This window comes from Carassius auratus, chromosome 7 (genome assembly GCF_003368295.1).
Source record: "Carassius auratus strain Wakin chromosome 7, ASM336829v1, whole genome shotgun sequence".
Classification (NCBI taxonomy): domain Eukaryota; kingdom Metazoa; phylum Chordata; class Actinopteri; order Cypriniformes; family Cyprinidae; genus Carassius; species Carassius auratus.
The window spans coordinates 3,778,195-3,786,682 of NC_039249.1; the positions used below are offsets into that span (position 1 = coordinate 3,778,195).

Sequence of the window (8,488 nt, forward strand, 5' to 3'; positions counted from 1 at the left end):
GTTGAATAAAAAGAATAAATAAAAAATGTTTCTCAGAGTACCAAATCAGCATATTAGCATGATTTCTGAAGGATCACGTGACACTGAAGACTGGAGTAATGAAGCTTCGCCATCCAAGGATTTCACCATTTCAAATATTATACAATAGAAGGCAGTTCTTTTAATATTTCACAACTTTACTGTATATAAGATCAAATCAGTGCAGCTTCGGTGAGCAAAAGAGACTTCTTTCAGAAGCATTCAATCATTCCGACCCCAAACTGTTGAACGATAATTCATGTTGATTTTCAGCGAGAAAAGAATTGCCATTAAGTAATCAATGCAAACTGTTCAGTCAGAGTTTTCTTCTAGTTATTTACATTTATACAATCACCAAAAATTCCTGGGTACAATAGCTTTTTGCTAGGAGTAGGAGTAGGGTACATTGAGACATAGCAGTTCTTGAGTGCTAACACACATATTACTGCCACTTGTATGTAAAATGTTTATGTAACTCACCACACAAGGGTATAAAACAGGCTTTTTGAGAAGCTAGCAGAAGCAGAGGTGCTGTTTCTCATGATACACTGTCATATCATATACTGCCTTCATTTCTCAGCTCAGCCAATCGGATATGAAAGCAGCACTTACACGTGTTTGTCCTCTGTGCCTTCTGCACCCCAGAGTAGCTTGAGGGCCCCCGCCTCTGCATTCACATTCCGGCCAGCCAGCCCGCGAGCACCTTAAGCCCCCAACATACACCCAGTGCCCATCCGACAGCACTCAGGGTCCATTCGTATGGCACCTCTCCAAATCCGAACGAGCAGAGAGGAGTGAAAACTCCCCCTAGACTCCTGACCTCTGCGGTCAGCAGCCTAAAGACCCACAGCTCAGTGGACACAGCTGACCAGAGGGTGGGATGCAATGAGAACGATACTGATTTTGGTACACAGTTGTTGTTTTTTTCCTTGTTTTTTTATTCTCTTGGGTACTCTTGCATGTCCTCGGGTGCTTGTCACTTGGATTGGATTTTGAATAACGTGCAGGAAGAAGCAAATGCAAAAGAAAATTGTGATAATTATAGGGCTGACGCCAGAAGTTATTACTTCACATTATTTCATGTCCGATGGTTCCGATATTATGTTGTCCCCCAAATTGCATATTGTGAAACAGAGCCGTATTTAAGAGCACTAAGTCATGTTACTTGTTTAAACATGGTTAATTAAAAAACCCGCCATGCAGAAATCACAGTTGGAAGACTTGGAAGTGTATGTGTGTGGATGCATACACATTAATTTATGCTTTATGTATATTAAAATATTTCTCTATTATTGACTTCTTGTGTTGAGAACAGAGTTGCCTTTCAAGCATCAAATAATGGCTGTTCCTTGGGTTATAATGCTTTTAATCCAGTACATATGCTAGACTTTCAGGAGATGAAGCAAACTCTAGAGAGTGGGGTGATGGTCAACAAACAATACTATTACGCTGGTCATTGCGATCAGTGTGAAAGAGAAAATTAATAACTGGGAATAATGGTTCACAGATACACTAAGCTGGTCTTCGGTATCTTCTCATGTTGTCCTTACACATAGAAGTTTATCAGCATCAGTGGTTTAAGGAGTATTGCTCTGGAAAACTTGTGCTTGTCTGTCAAACAAAAATGTTTCTAGACATGGACAATGTTATTACGTGGGATTTTGAACAAGTTTAAACTATGATTTGAGCTTCTATGCTTCAATATTACATGGGATTTTAAACAAGTTTAAACTATGTATTGCGCTTCTATGCTTCATTTAACATTTCGGTTATTAAATGCAAAGCTTGGTGCGAAATGAAGACATGCTGCTAAAGAAAAACCACAAACTGAAGGTTAGTGTCAGGAATCAAGAGTCGGTGATTATTCCCAATCGTCTCGTCTAAAATGACCAGAAGCCAATCTTTTTAATGATGTTCAGTTATGTTAACTGATCGGGAACTACTTCATCCTTCACCATGTTGGTGAAAATCTGGTTAGGTTTTTGTTTTGTTTTCTTTTTGTTTACAAGAATGATGTAATATTGCATTATATAATGTTCTGTGCTGTAAAAGATTCTCAATGTTTGATAAGAGTGAATATATTGGATTATTAAGTTTAAGACATATTAAGTTTTGGTTGATGCTTTTTTTCAGCTATAAGTGAGTCAGAGTGAATTCAGATACGTTGGGCTACTTTTACGTTTCGTCTTGTCTAATTAAACTGCATTCACACTAGATAAAGTCCGTTACCTCAATCCAGACTCCTCTGATCCCAAAGCACATTATGTGTCTTGAAACACAATCTCCTGTGAGATTTGGTGATTCTTCACAAGTGCCGGTGCGACCAACGAGAAGTAGCTGGAGGGCTTTGAAGCCATTATCAGCGGGAGGTTTTGTTCAGCGTGGAGTGTTATTTGTAACCCTCTTAAGGAAAGCCACTCTTAATGTCCCTCTCGAGAGCCTCTTGGAAATCACTTCAAGTGTTTTAAACTGATTTTGTTTAAGTGAGTTGCTGGCAGAAATTGTTGTTGCTGTTTGCATAAAGCACTTCACAACAACGATTGCCTCTTAATAATCCACTCATCCCTTTAATGGTCCTAGAGGTTTCTGTGGACTCAGTTTGCGGTCTTTTTTATTATGTTAAAAATGTCATTTTCTTGTATCCCAACTTTATATCCAAGTATAAAGGAGCTGTTCTGGGTTTGTCTGTTTCAACATCACAAAACTGTGGCATTGACTCAATCAGTGAGTTTGAGGGAAGCTTTTCTGTTTATCCAACCTGTGGCAGACAGCTGCAATACTTGGAAAAAGTGTCTTTATTATTTTTGCAATCCTATTTTGTGATGAGGACTTAAACGATACAAAATGCATTATGGGAGCTCAGTTCCTGTATGCCCTCACACAGTAGGACATTGTGTGATCAAGTCTGTGTCATGTTCAAGTCTTCTTAGTCACGCTATCTAGTACAGGTTGTTCTGGACTGCCTTGAGGCTGAAAGTAGCATGCGAAGAGATGATGATGATATTGCAAATTGTATGCAACAATGGGCTTTGAGGAGTCAAGACAACGTGGTATGTTTTCATTTTTTTAATTACACTTGAGTGACTTCAAGAGGGAATGTTGCATGCATTGCAGATCTTTAGAAGCTTGTATGCTTAGCCAAATAGTCATTTCAACCCATTTTTTTTTCTCTCACAGGCAATCTAATAAATAATTTTGCCACTTTTAAAGTATTATAATGTTTAATTAAAATATTAATCCCCAAAACATGTTTTAATGAGCGCAGGTGGTGCTTGGTAGCGCATGGCACTGAGGAAATGTTAATACCCGAAAGCGTTCTGCACTTGCACTTTTGCAATTCTTTCCACATATATTTGTGACCTCTGAACAATAAATGGAATAAGCATTTTGAGCTGTATTTGGAGAGTGGATGGATCTTTCATCTTTGTATTATATTATATTATATTATATTATATTATATTATATTATATTATATTATATTATATTATATTATATTATATTATATTATATCATATCATATCATATCATATCATATTATATTATATTATTAGAGACAATTCATAGTTGTAGGTTTTCTTTATTAATAACATTCATTAACTTCGAGAGAATGTTGCTTGAAGCTTGTAGGTTTAGCAAAATAACAAATATTTAACCACTTTTATTATTATTATATTAGATTATATTATAAATATAAGTATTCATTAATATTAATATTATAAATATCACCATTATGTAATCATATATTAGATTAAAAGCCAAGTAAAAATTATTCACATTTAATAAATATTTAACTTAAATGTTTTTACTATTAATAATATAATTATGTAATGTTATATTAATATTTATACATTTTTTAGATTAGAATTTTTTTTTGTCCACTTTTTTGGAAAACTGTTAAGAAATAGCCATTCTCCTCAATACTATGGTACATTTTAAAAGAAATCATGGTCATCTTTTTACCAAAAATGTAAATAATGTCATCCTCACCCTAATGTTGTTACAAACCCATATGGTGACCACCTCTTTTGTGGTCCAAAAGGTTTTGAAATAATAACATTTTTAATGAATTTTCATTTTAGGATGAATTATCCCTTTAAGTCCTAGCAATTCCCAGTCTGTAGATCCCTTCTCATGTTCTTCAGTGTTCCTCCCGATAAGCTTAACTTTTTGATCCTGGGTGTCTCCAGGTTGGGATGCATGGTAGCCTGGAGGGTTTTGAAGGAAAAGGATCTGAAGCTCTTAAAGGCGTGTGGAAGAGGCTCTGGGAAATCACGGATTGTCCTGAGCATCCTCAGCCCTACTCTTGTATAGGAACATGTCTTACCTGCTGTTCAACTAACAATAGGAGCTTTAGAAGCCCATTGTTTGGTAGGAGATAAACATCAACCTGTGGATAAAGGTCACCTGAATCAAGGCTGCAGTTGCAGGTATGTTCAGCTTGTGGCGACTGACTTGCTGTACAGAAGTGTATTTAATCATACACTTGACTACTCTCAACACCGTGTGTGTGTGTGTGTGTGTAAACCTCCCTCATTAGCCTTTTTAGCATAAGCTTTTGGCATAGCTCATTGCCTTGTTAGAGATTAGTGCCCATGTGGGGCCAAGTTACCGTAATAAAACGCTTGATTCTAATGACCCTCCTCGAAGCCGTAACTCTAAACACGAACTGCCAAAAAGCTGGAGCCTCCCTCAAGGGTTTTTAGCGGCACACTAACAGTTACACTTCTCTGACCATTTAAGGTGCATGGCCAAGCGTCTAACACGATTTGTGTTCACACACTCCGTTTCGTGTGTCTGCAAACACAGGCTTGGATGTTTTCTCGCCTGTCTTACGTCTACAGGTCTTCAGTGTGGAGCAAAGAAACTGAAGCAGGCATCTCTGGCCAAAAGTGTTTGTGAGCACTTCATCTAAACTGATTTCCGATTATAAGGGTTCAGTTTGTTGTATTCAGTAATATACAGCTTTTTTTTACAGTCTGTAGTACAAATGTTAAATTAATGCAAGAATATGAAGCATGATGCTATCATCTCTAGTTCTGTTTCATATATGCCCATATAGACCAGTGTTATTTTACTAGTATTTGCCGTTTATACTTTTAAAGTATTTATATCTTCATTCCTATTTTGAATATATTCATAATATATTCATATTTTGAAATTGGTTCAATTAGTTTGTTTTTATTTTCGTTTTAGTTAAAGTTTTAGTAATCAGTAAATATTCCCATTTAATATTTATTCATTTTTATTGTAGTTTTAGTAATTGTATTCCTTCCGAGAAAACATTCCAAATTTGTATTTAAGTTTGTATGTTTATAGATTGTTATAACTAACAAGAATTACACCAACTTTTTGCGTGCTTTTTTTTATTTTATTTTTTTTATAATTATTATTATTATTAGATAACTGAACTAAATATTTCTGTTGCAAATAAATGCTGTTCTTTTGGACTTTCTGTTAATCAAAGAAAAAACGTATCAGTTTCCTGAATAATATTAAGCAGCACAACTGTTTTTAACATTAATAATAATAATAAATGTTTCTAGAGCAGCATTTTAGAATGATTTCTGAAGGATTGTGTGACACTAAAGACTGGAGTAATGATGCTGAAGATTCAGCTTTGCGTCACAGAAATAAATTAAATGTTTTAAATATATTAAAATAGAAAATGTTTGTTAAATTGAAAAAAAATCACAAATTTCTTATTTTTACTGTATTTTTGATTAAATAAATGCAGCTTTGGTGAGCAGAAGAGACTGTTCTCAGCTGCTTGAATATAGTACTCGTACTTTATAAGCCAAAATACCATGGTATTACCATCTGATACCCATTTGTTTTGCATTTGTAGCTTTATCACATGCCCTCCAAATGATTCTTTCAGCCTTCCTCTTTCTCTCTCTTTCAGAGACTGCATTTGCCTCCAGACCTGTCAGAGACGGTGAGTCGAGTGAGTAAAACAGAACTGGCAGCAGGATGTGGCAGCACAGCCACGGGCAACAAGCACCTAGATTTCTAGCGTATTCCCTTTCCTCCTGCACCCTCCACCCCCCGTGATGTGATGTTCAAGGGCAGGAGAGAGCTGAAGCTGCACGACGCCAGTCACACCTGCACTGACACGCTCACTCACTCTCATGATTAGTGAATGAGATTAAGATGGAGCAACGTTTAGTAGCTACTAACATGGAGAAGCATACAAGTCTGTGATATTCAGTGTCACAAACACCTACAGTAGCAAGTACCTGTTGCTTTCTTTGGATGAAATGAGAATGTGACGCAAATAACGATAACGTAGTTTGGCTACCAGTGTCTTTTCAGTGCACTTCATGGCTTCCTGATGTGTATTAGCTTAGTTAGTAAATGAATATTTCAAGTCCGTAAAGTTTCAACCAAAAATGTAAACAATGTAAAGTTTTATTCATGTAAAAAAAAAGGCACCCCCTTTTTCAAGCTGTTTGGTTATTTCTGGTTCATAATGTTTTTCTGTTCAGGATATAATTCATTAAATATAAAATGAGGACTTGACACATTATTTATTTTGTACTTTACTGACATGTTTAATTTTTTTTTTTTTTTTTTGTATAAAAACTATCTAAATTGTTTGCATTCACTATAGTAATATTTGTTGTACTGCACTTAATTCCTAATGTTTAACAAAAAATATATATATATATTTTAGTGAAGTAAGAAAAATACTGTTACAGTAAATTAAATCATCCTTGTGAATAATGGTAATTATTCGTAATTATGTCAGAATACATGAAAGTAATTAAAGTTTATTAAAATGTGCATAAATTGTCACTTAACTTAATTTCCCTTAAAATATAGGCTTCTTTTTCTTGATACAAACATATATGGATTTCTCCCTTTTGTGGTGAAAGGTGACCTATTATTTAAGTTTTACCATGTTTTTTAATACTGAAAATGACCAAAATAGTAAATAATATAATATAATATCTCCTTTCTCTATTTCTTAAACAGGCTCCACAATAAGATACTGCATTCATTTACAATTTAATCATAATAAGATCCTTATGCATTTATAATATTACAACTTAAATTTCAGTTGACATGACCCTGCCTGACTTTGAGCGGAAATGTATTCATAATGTAAAAATTGCTGCACAAATTATTCATTTCTGCTTCTGAATAAATCTGATGTGAAAGGATATATTCATGTTTTTATACAGACTTTAATGTTTCATAGCCTCATTTGCATTCTCTGTAAACACATACAGCTGTATCAGTATTCAGTTTTTAATGAGTTTATTGCTCTTTTTTTATTCTTATATTTATTTTTATGAATTACCCTAGTTAATTTTGTGAATAGGATTATATTTACTGGTCACCTATATTATTTTAATATTGTTTGCTAGCATGATTAATCATCTTCAGTAGACATGTGCTGTCACATGAATATATTCTAAGAGCAAAATTAGTTTATCAATTAATTTGATCCCAAACTGCATGTATAATAAAAATATAACAGCTTTGTCTAAGTATAACTTTGCTTGAGTTGTGTTTTGAGATGTCGCCATCCTTTTCACTTTCCATTGCTGTTTTGTAGATGTGTTTGAGCAAAACTAGAGCTGTCCTGAAGTCCCATAAGCCACTACCTGACCCATACCCTACCACCCCCAAAAACCTCTCCACCAGGACACTTTCCCTCGGCGTGCCTCCCGCTGAGACAGCAAGTGAAGCAAAATAACTCATTCTGCCACACAATCGCTTCATCTCTCCCTCCGCTCGCTCGGACCGCTTTATTCTTCTCGTTTCTTCCCTCTCTCTCCTCCCCCCATGCTCACTCGCTTTTTTTCCCCCCTTTTAGAGCATCGTAACTCTACCAAAACAAGAGCTGGCAGTTCTGAATGGCATAGGCCTGTTCTATTGTGGTGTGTTTTTGTGATGTCTGAGTTGTGTGGAGTCGGCTGGTGCCTTTGTTCACCAGCTCTTTGGTGGTTATGAGGTATGTGGAGAGAGGAGAGGGGTTTTGACATGCTGCTGGGGCTTTAAATGGTAATGTTTTTAATTATGAAGGATTTCACTTGAAAATGATGTTCCCTTCCAGTAGGCATCATTAGAAGTTTCGCATTTTTGGAAAATCTTGATGAAATAAATGTTGTCAATTGTAAATGATTTTCTTGAAAATTATGTTCGTTTCCATTAGGAGTCGTATTAAAAGTCCAGCATTTTTGGAAAATCTTGATGAAAAAATGTTTTCAATTCTAAATGATTTTCTTGACAATGAAACTTGTTTTCATTAGGAGTCTTATTAAAAGTTTTGCATTTTTGGAATATTATGAAGAAATGTAAAAAAATTCTAAATGATTTTCTTGAAAATGACACTCGTTTTTATTAGGAGTCGTATTAAAAGTTCATAATTTTTGGAAAATCATGAAGAAAGAAACATAATTTTTTCAATTCACAGTTATTTTCTTGAAAATTACACTTGTTTTCATTAGGAGTCGTATTAAAA

The 8,488-nt window shown here is 35.0% G+C and overlaps 1 protein-coding gene across 1 annotated transcript in view; it reads left to right on the plus strand.

Moving 5' to 3' along the window:
• Nucleotides 1-8,316, plus strand: part of LOC113105552 (elongator complex protein 4) — a 58,013-nt gene extending 49,697 nt beyond the window's left edge. Inside the window, exon 10 of the mRNA XM_026266673.1 lies at nt 5,921-8,316. Coding sequence (XP_026122458.1) covers nt 5,921-6,031 — 111 coding nt within the window. The 3' untranslated portion in view covers nt 6,032-8,316. The remainder of the gene's footprint in view (nt 1-5,920) is intronic.
• Nucleotides 8,317-8,488: the final 172 nt, after the last annotated feature.